We start from the raw sequence: 18656 nt of genomic DNA, 5'->3' as shown, positions 1-18656 counted from the left end.
TAAAAAGAAAAAAAGGCGACAGTTTAAAGCAAAGCACGAGGGTGGCAATAGGCGATGAACGAATATCCAACTCCCCCAAAAAAAAAAGATGCAATAATCTTTTTCTTTTGGATAAAAAGATGGAAGTGCTTTAGAAAAATATTTTTTTCTGTTAACGAGAAAAAAAAAAACAGTTCTCATAAAAATACTAATTTTTGTATACCATCTTTTAAAATTTTGTGAGAACATTTAAGTGTTTTATTATCTATTAATATACCAAATATAAATAATCTAAACGTGTTTAGATCCATTCCATTGATGCTATATATATGTAATTTCTATCAATATTATAAACAAAAAATTAATGAAAATTTATCTTCCTGCTAAATCTAAAAGTTGTCATAAATCCTTTGAATACAGATATTCTATCCAAATCTTTTAAAGTTTTGGATAACGGATTTATAGTTGATTTAATTACTTGAATTTTCTCTGTTCTTCTAACAGGAAGTTCATTTCTTTTATTTTGTAGAGTGCGAGGATTTTCAACCGTTCAATCTTGAAAGATTTAATATAATAAACTTTATTCACATTTTTTATTTCTAAGTTTTCAGTTACTATGGTTAATTATTTTTAATATTATTCTCGGATGTTTGGTAAAATGGCTTTCATGATTTCGATGAGTTGGAATCTCGTTTGCTTCTATGCTATGTAAATATGATAATATATTATCGAGATTTTGTTAAATTTTCAAAATCATATATTATATTATCAATCATTTGTTAATGTTTCAAATATCATTTCATATTTTCTATTTCATTATATTAAAAAAAATTAGTAATGGTTATTATATAATAAACCAAATATATATGCTTTTTAAAAATAAATTAACTGAATCAAATATAAAAAAAATAAAGAAACTTCTATTTTTTTATAAAATAAATATTTTTAATAAAAAAACCGGTTTGAATTGAATCTCAAATAAAACCAAATTTAACAGAAATTTTACAGGATTAATATAATTTTTTAAAAATAAAAATAATCAAAACAAAACAAAACAAATCATTCCACACTACACGTTTATAAATTTTTGGATTTTTTTTGCATGTAAATATTTTTTCCACCGTCGCTTGTGGAATTCAGATTATAATTGTAAAATAAAATTTTGCTCCTTTTTTGGTACTATTTGTTTTTTCTAAATCGGATGTTTGGTAAAATGGCTTTCATGATTTCGATGAGTTGGAATCTCGTTTGCTTCTATGCTATGTAAATATGATAATATATTATCGAGATTTTGTTAAATTTTCAAAATCATATATTATATTATCAATCATTTGTTAATGTTTCAAATATCATTTCATATTTTCTATTTCATTATATTAAAAAAAATTAGTAATGGTTATTATATAATAAACCAAATATATATGCTTTTTAAAAATAAATTAACTGAATCAAATATAAAAAAAATAAAGAAACTTCTATTTTTTTATAAAATAAATATTTTTAATAAAAAAACCGGTTTGAATTGAATCTCAAATAAAACCAAATTTAACAGAAATTTTACAGGATTAATATAATTTTTTAAAAATAAAAATAATCAAAACAAAACAAAACAAATCATTCCACACTACACGTTTATAAATTTTTGGATTTTTTTTGCATGTAAATATTTTTTCCACCGTCGCTTGTGGAATTCAGATTATAATTGTAAAATAAAATTTTGCTCCTTTTTTGGTACTATTTGTTTTTTCTAAAAAGAAAATTCCCCTGAATTCAGGAATTTAAAAAAAAAAAAAAAAAAAACTGGCTACTACATAACTGCAAATGCGAGTTTTTTGTATACATGTAGCATCCGCTTTTTTTTTTCGCATGCCCTTTCCGTACGAAGCCATGGAAATCACCAAAAGCTTTCTCTGCCCCAATTCCACTGTAAGTACCAAGTTTTGTTTCCGCTCTCTCGTGGTGTTTGATCGTGTTCGTGTTTGGCTTCTGAGAAAGTCGATGAATTTTCCGAGAAAACCCACTTCTGTTTTCCCCCTCCCTCTCTTTCTCTGTCTCTTCTCTGAAGCTTAACATGGAGCTTGTTCATCAGAACAGTGGTGTATGTAAACATTCGTATTCACATAAATGGAAAATTTGTTAAAATTTCCGTTCATGCGTACTGTTTCTTTCTTGTTCTTTTGAATTGTCCCACAGAGCTGTAATATAATCAAAGTTGCATGATATGACCCCTGGGTTTTGTGATTATGTTACGTTTCACCATTGTATCAGCATCCTCCTCTAATGGGTTAATGTTGTGAATCTGTTCTCTGGGTTTCAGGTGGTCTACAAAAATGCATACAGGGAATGCCTCGGCGACTTATATCCTTTGACTGTCTTTTTTTTTTTGGGTTATGTTCTTCACTTTAAGACAAAAGCATTCATGTTGTTCTTCGGAAGCAAAGAGTTTAATCTGGTGCTTGAGCTACAAAAAATGTCAATTTTAGAGTTTTCCCCTTGAGATTTGGAAATATGAATGCTGTTAGAGTTCTTGTCGTTGTTCTAATTGGATTCAGAAAGATGGTTTGATGGAATTCGTTTAATCATGTGCTTCCTTAAGAACGTTTACAGTGTTGGGTTTCGGATCAAATGTACTGACTGTTCTTATGATTCTGATACTTGCAATTATGAGAAGAAGCCACGAATGCAACAGAAGGGTAAAGCCGCTTTTCTTGTTTTTGGTTTTGGTTTCTAGGTTGCACTTGAATTTAGTAGGAAGATACACTCTTGCCAATTTCTTCTTGATCAGTTTTCTGATGATGAATGATGCTTGTATTCTTTCCTTTTTTCTTAGAAAAACTCCATCGAGAATGTTTTCTTGTACGTTATATCTGGACTGGGAGCATGTTTGTCATGTGTGGAATTGGTAGTGCTCGCTAGGAAAAAGTTTAAGCGAGACATTGTTCTGTACCATGAGTGGTTTCTCCCGTTGTCTTGGTTCACAATGTGGGTAAGCTTCTGCAACTTTATCTTTTATGCTGTAACGGAATGAGGGGTTATGTCTAATTGTTTTGTTGCTTGTTGTAATTTCCAATGTGTAGATCGAAGTCATAGTCTTGTCAAAGTTTGCTTGCATTTGCTGTATTTTCTGCAGTCGGATCCTAAGTTTCTGGTGGATTATAAAGATCCTTACAGAAGTGCTATATTTGAAGATTGTTTTTACTTCACTGGAGGTACTGTAGCCAAATATTTGAACACAATCTTTGGTTGGTAGCTTCGAAGTATCCCCAAAGTTTGCTTTATTATGCTTTAATGCGAATTTGATGAATGAATTCACAAACTCCCATTAACAAGAATCCTATTTGGCAGTATTTGGACTGCATCACAGAGAGTTCCTTCATCGTGTTGGACATTGCATTTGGCATCTATATCAACATACTTAGGATCAAAAAGGCACCCCCAAAGTTCAGGTATAAACATATACAGTAGTCTTGCAGTATTTTTCATGGATGATAAATTTGTTTGAAGCACATATCAATTTCTTCTTCTTCTTCTTGTAGCTCATTGGAAGATCCTCTTCTGCTGGTGGATAATGATATCGAGGAGAATGCCCACAGGGACACTGTATGTCATTTCCATTGTGGCTTTGTTTCCAAGAACAGTTTGTTTAGTGAGTAAATCAGCATCATGAGTTACAGAAATTTGTTTGGGAATAAATGCTTGAAGGGAAATACCGGGGGCAGGTTGGATATGCTCACTTTTGGATACATTACTTCAGTAATGAAACATGGATCAGCCAAGCAGCTTGAGTTTGAAGATCTACTTCCATTACCCGTTGATATGGATCCTTCTGTCTGTTGTGAGAATTTACAACAGTGTTGGGAGGTTCAACAATGTAATAACTGTTCGAATCCTTCACTAATCTGGGCAATTTGTTGTGTATATGGATGGCCATACTTTCGTCTCGGTATGCTGAAGGTATGGCTACTCTATTTCACAATTTGAAATATTTGTATTTCTGAAATCCCGATCCATATTCTTTCTAGTTGATAAATTCGCAAATTGTCACATGCATTTGAGAAAACAAGGTTTATCTGTAAAGTAAGAAAAACTTCAGGTAATTCAAACCATATGGTATGGTTCAAAGATCAATATTGTCTTCAATGTGCTGCATTGTTGCTTATATTGATACGTTCCGAGAAAGATGAAAATGGGATATATTACATGTTTTCCCGCAGGTGTTCAATGACTGTATAGGCTTTGCAGGGCCCTTACTTCTGAATAAACTGATCCGGTATTTAGAACAAGGTATGGATCCCTGTCCTAATTGTAAAGTATTGCTTTCGGTCCATTCTCTATCTTCTAGTTGATCCCTTACGATATTTCCTTTTTTTATAATGAATATCTGATTTCTTTTTTTCTTTTTAGCTACTTCCTGTCTCATACTTCTTTTTATGTTGGTAGAGAAAAACTTAAAATTCAATATGTGCTCCCAGATTTTGTGATTATTTGGGGCAGAAAAACTAGCATTTCTGAAAATCTCGTAATTGTTTCCTTTTTATCGTAATTTTGTTTTGCCTTGGTACCAAGGAGCTCATGCCTAAACTGTTTCTCCTTTTATCTCTGAATTGCCTCTTATGATCTTATTTTCACTGGTTGAGTGGCTCAATCATTTAGAAGATTCAAGTACCTTCTGAATAATCCTTCGAATAGCTGTCCACAAACTTGATATGTATTGTTCATTTTATACATTTTATAAGATTATTTTAGGACATTCCTTTCATCTATTTTCCTGATATGAATACTGAACCACTGTTGGAGTCATTGTCGCCATGTCCAACTGAACAGGTTCAGGGAGCTCTGGTGGTTATTTCCTAGCCATTGTTTTGGGCCTCACATCTATCTTCAAGTAAATACAATATCTTATATCAGTCTTTGAACTTCTCTTTAATAGTAACTTAGTGTGTTGTATTTCTTGTATAGTTTTATAGCTGTAACTCTGCTTCATAGTCACTCTGGTATTTGCCTATTCTCTTGTAGGTCTTTTCTTGATACACAGTACACGTTCCATCTCTCGAAACTTAAACTGAAGCTACGATCTAGTATCATGACTATCATATACAGGAAGGTATATTCTGCTCCCAATTTGTGTACATTATTTATTATGAGTGGTGTTAGTAACTTACAATCCCTGAATATGATCCCTTTGAAGACGGTTATGTGAATTATTCATTCCAAGATTGAAAGATGATTATACTTTATGCGGTGTTGGCTTTGGCTTCTGATCCAATCTGAAAAACTAAATGTGTTTAAGATACACCAAATGAAAAAGTTACAGCTAATGAATTATCTCGTACAGCCCTGTGCATTTCCATTAAAATTATTTCACTGTATTTTCCTTTCAAAAATTACTTTTTTCTAAATTCAATGTGATGGTTTATTTTTTGGCTTCTTTTTAGAATCTCAAGTCAATTTTGGTTTCAGATGATCCAAGTACCCTAACCTTGATAGTAACTCATGAACTGCAATGATTACAAATTAAGGGGCCCTTTCCTGGATTTACTTGACTTGCTAGATAGTCTCTGCTTCAATCATTTTGTTGCTTCGTTAGATTGTTTTATCCATTGATATTCTATTCAGTGTTTGCGGGTGAGCACTGCCGATCGATCAGGATTTTCTCAGGGCGAGATTCAAACGTTTATGTCAGTAGATGCTGACCGGATTGTCAACTTGTGCAACAGTTTGCATGATGCGTGGAGGTAACAACATCAATTCTGGCACTCTGATAAACAAAACTTTTCTTTTGGATTTCAATGTCTAGGAGGAATTGTCACTCTTCTAGTCCTCAAAGTTATTTGCTTAGGTCAACTTGGTTGGTGTAAGCATGAGATTAGCCCCTAGTGGGGATTATTAACTCTGTGAAAATAAGACAATAATTTCAGTCACCGATACAAATCAGGAAACATGAAAAGTTAAAATCCAGAGACTCTCTGTCAATATAAATTTTTTCGGGTTTTCTTGATCGTATTCCTCATCACATTTCTTATTCAATCTTCATTTAGTGTATTTTTCATGTTTTCTCCCAGTCTGCCTTTGCAAATCGGCGTGGCTTTGTATCTTTTGTATACTCAAGTCAAGTTTGCTTTTCTCTCTGGTCTGGCAATAACCGTCTTGCTGATACCAGGTACACACTTCCACTAATAAATTCTAAATTTGCAACATCAATGCATGAACCAACTTACTAAGCAGCTTCACCTTGTTTTCTCTCCTGTTACTCTAGGAGATATAACCAAGGCAATGGTTTGTAACGTGAACGTTAATGTTCCTGACTCTATAGCTTCATCAAGTTTTCAATGACAAAATGTGAATCCAAAAGTAACTTAATAAACAACTGATAAGAACACCAAAGTAATTCTTACGTATTGATATCAAAACCCAACACAAGATAACGGTTCCCCTAGTGGGGATTATTAACTCTGTGAAAATAAGACAATAATTTCAGTCACCGATACAAATCAGGAAACATGAAAAGTTAAAATCCAGAGACTCTCTGTCAATATAAATTTTTTCGGGTTTTCTTGATCGTATTCCTCATCACATTTCTTATTCAATCTTCATTTAGTGTATTTTTCATGTTTTCTCCCAGTCTGCCTTTGCAAATCGGCGTGGCTTTGTATCTTTTGTATACTCAAGTCAAGTTTGCTTTTCTCTCTGGTCTGGCAATAACCGTCTTGCTGATACCAGGTACACACTTCCACTAATAAATTCTAAATTTGCAACATCAATGCATGAACCAACTTACTAAGCAGCTTCACCTTGTTTTCTCTCCTGTTACTCTAGGAGATATAACCAAGGCAATGGTTTGTAACGTGAACGTTAATGTTCCTGACTCTATAGCTTCATCAAGTTTTCAATGACAAAATGTGAATCCAAAAGTAACTTAATAAACAACTGATAAGAACACCAAAGTAATTCTTACGTATTGATATCAAAACCCAACACAAGATAACGGTTTGATTATTGAGAGTATCCTTCTCTCCCCAAAAACCCAGACATTTACCAAAAGCCAAAACATCAAAATCCCCTCTCATATCTGTAGTTTATATATTCTAACCCTAGTCCAAAATGATGAGCTGACATCAAAATAACCGACTAGAAAAACACCACAATATTGACCAGATTCAATGAATCTCATATCCCTGGCCTCACATCGAGCTAGAATATGAATACTTCATATTTTTTTCTTTCAATAGATGATCTATGTTCTACCCAGCCTAAATCTAATTGATTTTTTTCTTTTTCAGTCAGTAAATGGATTTCTGAATTGATTGCACGTGCAACAGAGAAAATGATAAAGCTAAAGGATGAAAGGTATGCTGCTATGTCTTATCTCCATATGTTCTTCTACGAGGGCTAGGGTTACTCTTGTCTATAGAAGTTCTGAATTTGTCGACATCAACTGGTAATTTTATGTTGCGTCTTAAATTCTTAAACTAGTTTCCTCTATCAGGATTAGAAAGACAGGGGAGCTTCTGACTAACATTCGCACTTTAAAGATGTACGGATGGGACAACCTTTTCGCCGATTGGTTGAAGGAGACAAGAGTCATGGAAGTGACCCACCTGGCGGTCTGACATCTCCTTCCATTTTATAGTTGCCATAGTAACATATAAGATGGGATATAGATCATTCTCCTCCTCCGAGTGTTTCCATTAACAGTAAAGTTTTTCAACACCTTTTTTATCAGACGCGCAAGTATTTGGATGCATGGTGTGTTTTCTTTTGGGCCACTACACCAACTCTGTTTTCTCTCTGCACCTTTGGCCTCTTCACATTGATGGGTCATCAACTTGATGCAGCAACGGTATTTTGAATGCTTCTTTCAACTATATCTATTGCAGTGAATAGATTTGTTTCACTTACTTTCCTGGGTGAAAACATAATTCCTCTTTTTTCAGGTTTTCACTTGTCTTGCTTTGTTTAATAGCCTGATATCTCCTTTAAATTCGTTTCCATGGGTCATCAATGGCTTGATTGATGTAAGCTATCTTTCTTCTATGGACTCTGATTTAAATTAATGGTTCTCTATTTCTTGGTGATATGTGTTCTAACTTTCTACCTTATCTCAGGCTTTCATTTCTACCAGGCGGGTGAGTAGGTTTCTGCATTGTTTGGAACACAAAATAGATCTTTCAGATGATTCTGGTCTTATCTCTGAAGACACAACTGTGTTCGTTGGCGATGCATCTTGTACTTGGTCAAGTAACATTGAAGAGGAACAGAACTTGACCATAAAAGATGTTAGCCTACGAGTACCGAAGGGGTCATTTGTTGCTGTAATTGGAGAGGTAGAAATCTTACCACCTTTTTCCTTCTCCTCCCTTTCTACTCTGTCATCGTATGATGCATCTGAGCAAATTCTGATTTGGGCTCTCTTTTAAATTTTGTTCAGTTTTGTGAGTAACTGAAACATGCCATATTCATTAGATATGTATAGGACTAGGCGGATGTTATAGCTAAAAAATATAATAAACAACGAAAGAGTTATCCGTAGAATACTGAACTTGTTATCTTGATATCTATAGAGAACTTTGTTCTCTTGATATCTATGGAGATTATTCATCTGCTTCTATTTGCGGGGTGTGTATGATGTCTTCATCCTTTGAATTGTTTAATTTCATAATCAGGTTGGTTCGGGTAAAACATCATTACTAAATTCGCTATTAGGCGAAATGCGACGCGTTCATGGATCTCTACTATTAAACGGGTCTGTGGCATATGTACCACAGGTTTGAAACTGATCAAAGACTGATGTTTCTTTATTTCTAATTGCTAGTTTGAAGTATTCTCACATTTGTCTCACTCAAATATTAGGTGCCTTGGATTTTATCCGGAACTGTGCGCGAAAATATTTTGTTTGGGAAGACTTTTGACTCAGAAAGGTTCAATTCATGTACACCTATATGCTTCTCTCTTTCTATTAATTATCCGAACGGTTATTATTACTTCCCTTGAATATTTATAAATGAGGCTACTTGCTAGTGTTTGTTTAACTTAGTCTTATTTTTTTGTAACTTTGTTACACAGATACTTTGACACTTTGAGGGCTTGTGCACTGGATGTTGATATTTCACTTATGGTTGGAGGCGACATGGCCTATATAGGGGATAAAGGGATGAACTTATCTGGTGGACAGAGAGCTCGGCTTGCTTTGGCAAGGTTTGCTGGCCCTCTTATGCTCATTTACCAGCCATATATTTGATATGCTTTTGAATGATTTCTTTGCCAAATCACATAACAACTATTGTTTTGGGTTTGTTTATTTTGCAAAATGAAGGATTCAGCTTTGAAATATTTTTTTGTTGGTTTTGTGTGCATGAATACAGGGCTATTTATCATGGTTCAGATATATACTTGCTTGATGACGTACTCAGTGCGGTAGATGCACAAGTTGGCCGTTGGATTTTGCATAACGCTCTTTTGGGTCCTCTAGTGAACGAAAAAACTCGCATAATCTGCACTCATAACATTCAGGTTTGAAATTTCTCTTGAGTTTTTTTTCTTAACAAAATAACTCTTCTTTTGTTTTTTTTTTTGTTTTTTGTTTTGCTTTTCAACTCTCCGTGGTTTTCTATTGTTTGTTAGAAAGAAAGGCTTTTGGCTAGATAATTTCAGACATTTCTAACGTGCTTTGTTTCAAAAGAGGAACAAATGTTAAGGATTTTACCTCTGTTATTTGTTCTGTTTAATGTCAAAATCTCATTTATTAACAATATTGTGAAGGACGGGTGTTCAACCTCTAGCTTTTTTCTTGGGCTATATTGTCTCAACCTGATTCATTTTTTGGTTAGTAGAATTTGTATGGTATTGTTCATAGCTATTAGTTAACTGTCACGCTCTGATCGACATACTCTAATTATGCATGTTAGGTGATATCTTCGGCAACTATGATTGTTGTAATGGAGAGAGGCAAAGTGAAATGGTCAGGAAGTCCCGGTGATATGCCCGGTTCCATATGTCCAATAAATTCTTCATCAAATGAATTTGATATGTCACCTAATGTAAAAGGTTCAGCTTGTGAGCCGATGCACTTTGCTAAAACAGAAGAATCTCTTTCAGCCGGTAAAGATGATGTAAATCCCATGACTGAAGCTCAAGAGATTGTCGAAGTCGAGGAGAGAAAGGAGGGCAGAGTCGACCCGATGGTTTACAAGTAAGTCATTTCTGAAATCCTGTTTTGCTTTCTTTCTTTTATTGTTATTATTAATATAAGGATGTGTATTTTGGCCCTCCTGAAATCGATGTGGTCACCATTTTGACATTGTATTTTGCAGAAACTATGCTGCATTTTCTGGTTGGTTCATTACGGTTGTAATATTTGTTTCTGCAATTTTAATGCAAGCTTCTCGCAATGGGAATGACTTGTGGCTGTCATTTTGGGTGGATAAGACTGGGAAGCGGCTAACACATTACTCCACGTCTTTTTATCTGGTAAGTACCAATGAAATATTCTGAAATAAATGAACCAAATCAGTATATAATTTCTTCCCAAGTTGACCCAGAACTCAAATGTGAATTTTCAGTTTTTGTTTTGTGCAGCTTCAATTATGATGAGAAAAAACTTTACCTCTTTATAGTGTTGAGCCACCCTGGTAATCTTGCAGGTAGTTCTCTGCATATTTTGCTTCAGTAATTCATTGTTAACCTTGGTGAGGGCATTCTCATTTGCATTTGGAGGATTACGAGCAGCGGTTCAAGTGCACAGTACCTTAATCTGTAAGCTTATAAATGCGCCAATTCAGTTCTTTGATCAGACACCAAGTGGAAGGATACTCAACAGGTTAGAGATGAGGAAACTCTTGAATATTTCATCTTATTCTGCCTCTAATCCATGTTTGATTTCTTGTGTAGGTTCTCTTCTGATCTATATACAATTGATGACTCTCTTCCATTTATTCTCAACATCCTTCTGGCAAATTTTGTTGGCTTGTTAGGGATCGCTGTAGTTTTGTCATACGTTCAGGTGTTTTTTTTTCAAATAAATCCTTCTATCTTTTCCTTTTACACAATTTTGATATTCTTTCTCCTCAGCATAATCGTACTTGTTGGAAAGTAGTAATATCCCTGAATGGTTACATGTGTAGGTCCTATTCTTGCTTCTCCTTCTGCCCTTTTGGTATATATACAGCAAACTCCAGGTACTTTCTTCTAATTGCAGAGGCTAAAGTTTCAATCTTTCACATCAGTAACAATTTAAGAATACTTACCCAAGGTTTGTGGTACCTAGCAACATGATATTCCTTGGCAGTATTGCTGTTCTTGTTGTATGAGATCAGCAAAATGACTTAGCAAAGATTCCACATTTTATCCAAAGACAGATGAAGTTTCTGCTAAATGAATACTGTCCAGTTCTTCTATAGGTCAACATCAAGGGAACTACGAAGGCTGGACAGTGTTTCACGGTCGCCGATATATGCTTCCTTCACGGAGACACTTGACGGGTCGTCAACTATCAGGGCTTTTAAGTCTGAGGTGATTTTTTGGTTCTGCTTTTTCGGACGCGTTCATCTGGTGTTTGGCTTTCAAGCATTTCAGCTCATTACCCTCCAATCTCCTTTCTTGAGCTTTCATATGCACTAAAATGATGTAGAGCACATGTTTTTTAGTATTTATTTGAGATTATATGGGTGTTCTTGTTTGACAAACCTGTATGATAATTTCAGAAAATTCTTGCATATGATAGGAATATTTCTTGCCTAGATTTATTGGGCATGTAACGTTATACCAGCGGACTTCTTACTCAGAGACAATTGCAAGCCTTTGGCTTTCTTTGCGCCTTCAGGTACTTTCACAATCTAATTAACAATATTGAACTAGTTGTCTGAAGTGTAAGATAAGGAGGGTTTCATGATTAAAAAAAACTTTTGATGTGCTACTACTTAACTGTCTATCCTTTTTTTTATAAGGGTTAGTGATTCCAAAAAGCTTTCTTTACTTAACTGTCTATCTTATCATTATCTTTGTTGTTTGACTAACTTGCAAAGATGTTTTCTTTATTGATGTTTACTTTTTTCGTATTCATAGATTCTGATCCGTTGCCAAATTTCTTAAGTTGTAAAATGATTATTATTATTATTACTTTTACATGGCATTGAACATTCTGAATCTTTGCTTTAGCTGTTAGGAGCATCTATTGTCTCATTTGTTGCTGTAATGGCTGTTGTTGGGTCTCAAGGCAAATCTCCAATCAGTTTTGGTACCCCAGGATTGGTAATAATATAAAACAAATATATGATTTTCCTTTATTCTATCCAATTTCTGGACCAAATCATAAATTACAAATCCCATTGACAGGTGGGATTGGCACTCTCATATGCAGCTCCAGTGGTTTCTCTTCTAGGAAGCTTCTTGACAAGTTTCACTGAAACAGAGAAGGAAATGGTTTCTGTTGAAAGAGTTCTTCAGGTATTGATGCTGAATTACTTGCATTTATCTCTGTTAATGTTATTATAAGTTTTTAACGCCAACCTTGCTTCTGTGTAGTACATGGATGTGCCTCAAGAAGAAATTTCGGGTCACCAATCTCTCAGCCATGATTGGCCATTTGAAGGGACGGTTGAGTTTCACGATGTTTCTATGAGATATATGCCATCTTTGCCCCCAGCTCTTAACGGTATATCTTTTACAATCCGAGGAGGAATGCAGGTAGTTATACAGTTATGAAACATAGGTTGTGTCATAGTTTAAAGTTGTCAGTGTACTAACTGAATTCGATCACGTGAAAAAAAAAATGCGGTATCAGGTTGGAATAATTGGAAGAACAGGAGCGGGAAAATCTTCTATATTGAATGCCCTTTTCCGGCTTACTCCTATTTGTAAAGGACTGATAACGGTGGATGGTTTTAACATAAACCATCTTCCAATTCGAGAGCTTCGTTCTCGCTTGGCTGTTGTTCCTCAGAGCCCTTTCTTGTTTCAAGGATCATTAAGGTACAAACTCTTTCCTCATTCTTACACAACCCATACAAACAAAAAAAAATCTCTTACTCATTCCGCACATTATTCAAGTGCTCGGCTTTCTTGAAAAAGTATTTGATTCATCTGGTTAACTCTCCCAGGGATAATCTTGATCCTCTCGGATTGAGCGATGATCTGAAAATCTGGAATATTCTTGAGAAGTGCCATGTGAAGCCAGAGGTCGAAGCTGCAGGAGGCTTAGATACCGATGTAAAGGAATCTGGATCTTCCTTTTCTGTCGGCCAGAGACAGCTTTTGTGCCTGGCCCGAGCTCTTCTCAAGTCATCGAAGGTAAAAACACAACAAACTTTGTCTCTCACATTTTTTTTAATTCTGAATAAAAAAAACTAAGCATATTATCATATATAATTACACACAACATTGAGCAAAGGTGAAAAAAAACTAGAAATAATCGCTTAAAAAATCAGGAACTTTCAAAAAAAAAGTTACATATAAATTCGTCAAATTTGTAATTTCTATATAAAATAACTTTTTGAATCTTATCGTATCTCCGCATATATCAATAATTTTATGAATTTTGTAACTTCTGTATAAAATCATGAATTTATGAATTTTGAGGGAATATGACAAGATTCATAAAAGTTTATGGTTTTATATAAAAATTACAAAATTCATGATTTTATAGGAAATATTTTTTTAAAAATTTGTGATTTTTCCAGGTGATTGTCCCAAAAAATTATGGCTTCTACAAGAATAAGAGAGTCAATATGAACAAGTAAAGGCAGACTCATTCCATGTGCTCTGTTGTAATGACAGGTACTTTGTCTAGATGAATGCACAGCAAACATCGATATTCAGACAGCGTCGGTGCTTCATAGCACAATATCAAGTGAATGCAAGGGAGTAACAGTAATCACGATCGCTCACCGCATCTCGACGGTTATGAAAATGGATAATATCCTTATTCTCGACCGTGGAGCCCTAGTAAGTTCATATTACCTCTCCTCTTCCTCTCTTCATTACGCTTTTCATATTTATAGATTGGGTAAGAAAAATAACACCTTTCCATGAACTAGGTATATTATTCTAAGTCATGAGAGCATAATTCACCCTAAGCAATTTTACAAACTGGTAATCCAATCACCTGTATTAAAGACAACTTAACAAATCAATGCAGAGAAGCAATATGAATGTAACATAGGGTCCCAGCAGGAAGAAGAAGCGTACCCGAACCCACCACTCCTGACCGGAAAAGTCTAAAATTTCTAAAAATGAACCCCCTTACCCGCCTTTTCACTTCTCCATTTCACTTCTCCATTCGAGAGGAATGGTTGATCTTGGGAAAAGAAGTAGAGACATGCGGGGCGAAAGTGATCTATAGAAAGAACTATCCATTAGAGCAAAGCGACTAATAGACTATGACTAGTTCAGGTGCGAAAGATTGGACTTCTTGGCAAATAGGACAAATAGGAGTCAATTCGGTTTTCAAGCCTTTCTCCTTAGGCGCATGTCGAAGCAGAGCTCCCTCGTCTTGCTTGCTTCTGGCCCTACAGTCAAAGTAGGAAAGATTGTTGTCTGAACGCAACAGGGTACTGTACATATAAAACTAGGGGTGGGTACGGCTTGGATACCCCGAGATTTCCGAGTTATTTGAATCCGTAGCCAAATACTTCGGGTGTCACGACGAAGTTGCTTAACTTAGTCGTCGGATTTGTACAGATTTGAATATGTAGATGTTTGGCGTGTGTAGGTTGAACAAGGAAACCCTCAAGATCTTCTGCAAGATGAGTCCTCCGTCTTCTCAAGATTTGCAAGAGCTTCCGCGATGTGATTTCTTACATGACAACATCCACTTGTCTAAGCTATCTTAGGCATCTGAGCTCTGGTTTTCAAACTTTTCAGTGTAACTTCTTTTTCAGTGTATTGGCTCTAGATTGGTTATTGTGAATCAATCAATGCCATTATTTTGGGGAACTGGTGAGTGAGTTAACCCATAAAGTAATTAGAATTAGTAAAGTAACATGTGTTTAAAAACTTTTGTAAAATAATGCTTTTGTAGTTTAAAAAGTCTATTTTACTTTTGTGTTTCGAGGGTAGACTTTAACTCTAATTTAGAGTTTAATTTTTAAGGATAATTTTGTTATTTGTAAATTAAAAAAAAAATGTTTTAAAATAATACTTTGTAAGATTCAAAATAATTATTTTAATATATTAGGAAATCTTTTTTAAAATTTATTAAGAAAATATTATTTTTATTTTCCGGAATTTTGAGTTTTTCAGCTATTGATTTTGAATTGAATAAATTTTATTTAGAACAATAAGAGGGGTGGTTATATATATATATGTCTTTTTTTAAATATATATTGTGTCATGGGTTTGTATTACGGGTGTTAAATTTGGTTCGAAATCCGATGTCTTGCCCTGTTCGGTCTTAAAATAGTGGATTTCAGACCGATATATTTAGATCCGAAAATTTTCGGACTATTGGATTTGATTCAGATCCGACTTCAGAGCAATCTGAAAATCCAAAATTTTAAAAAATAAATAAAATAATATCTAAACCTGAAATATATAGAGTTGGACCTTGAATTTAGTGATTTAGATTCGAAAAAAATTGGGTCGACTTGAATCCTAACACAAAACCCTTGAACAGGCTCGTGTCGGGTCGGGCTCGAACAGGCTTGTGTCGGGTCAGGCTAGCTCGGTTGGCAGTTTGTACAATACAGGGAAAGAAAAAAAAAAGAGAGCGTAAACTCGCAACTCGTGCATGTGTTTATTTGGCCAGGAAACAAATAGGACTATTAAACCATGGTTAGATTGTTTCTATGCTCATTGGGCAATTAAACTAAACACTAAATCATAATTTTAATTTTAGAAGACACGTGGCAAGTCATAATAGCCGACATTCTTTTCGCGCCAAAAGGGGTTCTCCCGCCTACGCCGCCCAATACATTTAAAGCGTCGCTAGGGTTTCGACATGTCAGCCTCTGTTCTCCCCGAAATCTCTCTCTCTTACCTCTCTCTCTCTCTCTCTCTCTCTCTGCGTGACGCCGAGTCCCTGTTCTTTCTTCGTTTGCTCCAATGGCGAATGAGAAATTGACAGAGTACGAGCGCAGAAGATTGGAGAACATCAGACGGAACGATGAAATGATGGCTGCTCTCAAGATCCACGCTAAAGCTTCTCTCCTCTCCGCTGCAACCAAACGTCGAAGGTTTGTACCTTCTCTTATTCCTTTGTAACCCTTCAACTTAAATGTCCCAAGCCCTGATTTTGAATCTTCTTGTTTTTCCGATGCGCAGAGTCGAGTGCAAATCGTACAAATCAACGGAGAAGAAAAGCAAACCTGAAACTCCGATTGTTATCCGTCGGTCTCTCCGCACTAGAGGATTGAAGCCAGATTCAGGTGGTTTAACCGACGATAAATTTCCCAAATCTGTCAGTTTTCCGAAGCAATCGCCCACTGTAATGGGTCCATTAGCCTTCGAAGATGCTTATGATGGGTGGGGTTCAGACAGGCAATTCGTTGACACCATTCTGGATATTGCGAAAAAGTCTGATCTTGGGAAAAGTGTTAAAGTAAAAAGTGATTCTATCTGTAAGGACGAGGAATCTAGAGATGCATCTCCGGTGAGTAAAGAACTTAGAAGATGTACACGGAGTCCTGGTCGCGCATCTAGTGTTGTCAAATGTGAAGATTTAGATTCCTCTTGTGATTCTGCCAAGAACGAACGTGTGGTTTTTCCAATTAAGTGTGAGAACAGCGAGTCTAGGAATGCTCTTGATTTGGAATCACTGACTTTAGAACCCAAAAATGTAGCACGTGTTGTGCCCGGGAGGATATTTGTTGTGAAGTTCTTACCTTGTGCTGATGTCAATATGGTCGCAGCTGGGGATAAATTGGGGAATATAGGGTTCTGGAATTTGGATAGCAAGGACGAGGAAGATGGAATATATCTGTACCACCCTCACAGTGCCCCTGTCTCATCTATCTTGTTTCAGCGAAGCTCATTATCGAAGGCAAGTTCCACGACTTCAGTTCCGTTGCTGTCTTCATTCATTTTACAAAGTCCAATCAATTTTGGTCACGTTGAACTGCTTAGAATGTTCTGTTTATCTTCCTCATGATTCTGATATACCAGAATTAGATTCGGATTTCAAGGATTTTCAAAGAGTGATAAATAAAAAAATGCGTAATAGGTTTGAAACTAAGGCTGTAGAACCGTATTTGTTTGTGTGTATGGCATCTCGTGTTTATTGTTTGTTCTTGCATATGATTGCAGGTCATAACCAGCTGTTATGGTGGTTTCATCCGGTTAATGGATGCCGAAAAGTCTGTATTTGATCTGGTATATTCCAGCAGTTATGCTGTATATTCCCTTTCGCAACGCCCAGAGGATGAACAAAGCTTATATTTTGGCGAGGGAGCTGGAGGGTTCAATGTGTGGGACCTTAGAGCAGGAAAATCGTCCTTCCAGTGGGACCTACATGAAGGCAGGATTAACTCTGTTGATTTCAACCCACAAAAGCCCTACATCATGGCTACAAGTTCTTCGGATGGGACTGCTTGCCTTTGGGATTTGAGACGTATGGGTGCCAAAGAGCCCAGGACATTGAATACCCTTACACATGGCAAGGCTGTGCACTCTGCTTATTTCTCGCCTTCTGGACTTTCGCTCGCAACGACGAGGTATATTCCCTACGATTTTGTTGCTTGCTTTTCATGTTGTTTGTAATTGGAAGAATATGCTCCATTTCTTTCATCTCATTTTGAGAACTCGCCTTGCTCCATTGGAAAATGGTTGGTGTTTTGGTTGAAACACTTCCGTAAAGAAATAATGTGAACCCTGTTCATCAAGAAAATGGTTGATATTCATATAGCTTTCCAGGATACTGCATGTGTGTCAATCCTCTCCTCTATGATCAAATGTTAAACTTATTTGGGTTTTGACCTTGTAGCTTTGACAACCATGTGGGTATACTTGGCGGCAGCAATTTTGAAGATATCTCCATGATAGATCACAACAATCATACAAGTAGATGGATTTCTACTTTCAGGTATATGCTTAAACGCACTTGCTCTTTTCTCAGGGTGTTAATGTGACAGCCAAACATTCATTGCAAAAGCGAATGTGTTTAGTCATCGTATTCCCATCTTTGAATTATCCTCCAGGAATTTGATCCAAAACAAACCATGTGACTGATTCTCGGGTTGAAAACCGGCAAAGAGAATTGATGTTGCTGCAAAATTTTCTGTCAAAATTTATCCCCAAAGGCTTAAAAACTTGTGAATTTGTTGATATGGCAGGGGAATATGGGGATGGGATGATTCATACATATTCATAGGGAACGTGGGAAGAGGGGTGGACGTGATATCTACAGCAGAAAAGAGAACAGTGAAGACATTGCAGAGTCCTAATGAGTCGGCCATTTCGTGTAGATTCCATTCCCATCCTCTCAATGTCGGCATGCTTGCAGGATCCACTGCTGGTGGCCAAGTCTATGTCTGGTCTCCAAACTAAGCTTACTCTTCTTCTTCTTCTCTTTTCTTTTTGGCAAATTCATCAAGTTTCAGACAGGCATTAGTCTTTTGGCCATGAGATATCCCATGGTTGTTGTTTTTTTTGTCCCCCTGGCCGTTCATAATTAGATGTGCAACAAGTTTGTAGTTATTTCCAACTGAAAAAATGGAATGTATGATTTTTTTTTATTGTCAACCAATGAT

The 18656-nt window shown here is 35.8% G+C and overlaps 2 protein-coding genes across 5 annotated transcripts; both read left to right on the top strand.

Moving 5' to 3' along the window:
* The first annotated feature begins 1811 nt into the window (after window positions 1–1811).
* Window positions 1812–15021, top strand: LOC104808933 (ABC transporter C family member 13). 4 transcript variants are annotated; one of them, XR_771063.2, is made up of 37 exons: window positions 1812–1905; window positions 2297–2337; window positions 2585–2672; window positions 2810–2965; window positions 3057–3188; window positions 3325–3425; window positions 3516–3579; window positions 3682–3933; window positions 4194–4263; window positions 4804–4864; window positions 4996–5083; window positions 5596–5714; window positions 6042–6139; window positions 7260–7326; window positions 7466–7583; window positions 7703–7819; window positions 7914–7994; window positions 8085–8303; window positions 8643–8744; window positions 8830–8897; window positions 9043–9174; window positions 9342–9489; window positions 9885–10168; window positions 10290–10446; window positions 10620–10795; window positions 10867–10978; window positions 11100–11153; window positions 11365–11487; window positions 11699–11797; window positions 12133–12225; window positions 12310–12420; window positions 12499–12660; window positions 12758–12945; window positions 13074–13263; window positions 13750–13917; window positions 14365–14545; window positions 14684–14776. XR_771063.2 is itself a non-coding variant. In XM_010534788.2 (36 exons), exons 1-36 carry the CDS (start codon window positions 1846–1848, stop codon window positions 14762–14764), a joined length of 4380 nt encoding a protein of 1459 aa, XP_010533090.1. In that variant the 5' UTR covers window positions 1813–1845; the 3' UTR covers window positions 14765–15021. The 4 variants fall into 4 exon arrangements, 3 of the variants coding, with proteins under 3 accessions (XP_010533090.1, XP_010533092.1, XP_010533091.1); XM_010534788.2 differs by lacking the exon at window positions 14365–14545 and having other exon boundaries at window positions 1813–1905; window positions 14684–15021; XM_010534789.1 differs by lacking the exons at window positions 1812–1905; window positions 14365–14545 and adding an exon at window positions 1959–2077 and having other exon boundaries at window positions 14684–15021.
* A 905-nt stretch (window positions 15022–15926) lies between these two features.
* On the top strand, window positions 15927–18641 carry LOC104808932 (WD repeat-containing protein 76). Its single transcript, XM_010534787.2, has 5 exons — window positions 15927–16145; window positions 16234–16951; window positions 17215–17621; window positions 17891–17989; window positions 18240–18641. Exons 1-5 carry the CDS (start codon window positions 16015–16017, stop codon window positions 18451–18453), a joined length of 1569 nt encoding a protein of 522 aa, XP_010533089.1. The 5' UTR covers window positions 15927–16014; the 3' UTR covers window positions 18454–18641.
* Window positions 18642–18656: the final 15 nt, after the last annotated feature.

Source organism: Tarenaya hassleriana, unplaced genomic scaffold (genome assembly GCF_000463585.1).
Source record: "Tarenaya hassleriana unplaced genomic scaffold, ASM46358v1 Cleome15, whole genome shotgun sequence".
Lineage (NCBI taxonomy): Eukaryota > Viridiplantae > Streptophyta > Magnoliopsida > Brassicales > Cleomaceae > Tarenaya > Tarenaya hassleriana.
The sequence above is the reverse complement of the archived record's forward strand: the minus strand, read 5'-3'. Positions and strand labels throughout refer to the sequence as shown.